The sequence below is a fragment of the Phalaenopsis equestris genome, unplaced genomic scaffold, assembly GCF_001263595.1.
Source record: "Phalaenopsis equestris unplaced genomic scaffold, ASM126359v1 Scaffold000583, whole genome shotgun sequence".
Lineage (NCBI taxonomy): Eukaryota > Viridiplantae > Streptophyta > Magnoliopsida > Asparagales > Orchidaceae > Phalaenopsis > Phalaenopsis equestris.
In genome coordinates this window covers 207,726-208,243 of record NW_018165023.1, presented here as the reverse complement: position 1 = coordinate 208,243, position 518 = coordinate 207,726, and the positions used below count along the sequence as shown (strand labels likewise).

The 518-nt window shown below is 31.9% G+C and overlaps 1 protein-coding gene across 1 annotated transcript; it reads left to right on the top strand.

Moving 5' to 3' along the window:
- Window positions 1-42: 42 nt before the first annotated feature.
- LOC110029515 (CASP-like protein 1D1) lies at window positions 43-518 on the top strand (the record flags this gene model as incomplete). The annotated part of the gene is given in 1 exon segment (XM_020731838.1): window positions 43-518. A coding segment is annotated over 1 exon segment (223 nt), but the record flags the coding sequence as incomplete, so codon positions are not given.

The window sequence follows — 518 nt, the reverse complement described above, 5'->3', positions numbered from 1 at the left end:
TTTTTTTTTGATATATTGGCTGAATTATATGATATTTTTATAGTTAATGGGAGGAATCATGGCAGCAGCTACAGGAAGTGCAGGCAGTGTTGCATATATTGGATTGAAGGGGAACTCACACGTGCTGTGGAATAAGATTTGTAATATTTTTGATGAGTTCTGCCGCCATGTTGGGAGCTCCACCTTACTTTCTCTCATTGCGTCGGCTCTTCTTTTTCTTCTTGTCCTGCTCTCTGCATATTCTATATATCGTCGCAGTCACTGATCGGGAGTAATTAGCTTGGTTTAGTTCTTAATTAAGGAGTGATTTTATGTTTAATCTGGTTGTTTAGATGATAGTAGTTATGTGTTTGTTGGAATATTTTTAATTAAATTCTTGTATGTTTTTTTTTCTTTTTTCTATGTTTAATTTATATAATGAAGTCATTCTACTGTTTTTACTTTTTTAGTTTATTTTACTGTAAAAATGTGGAAGATTGTTTGATATTTGTTAAGATCAATGAAGTGTTTGTCATTAA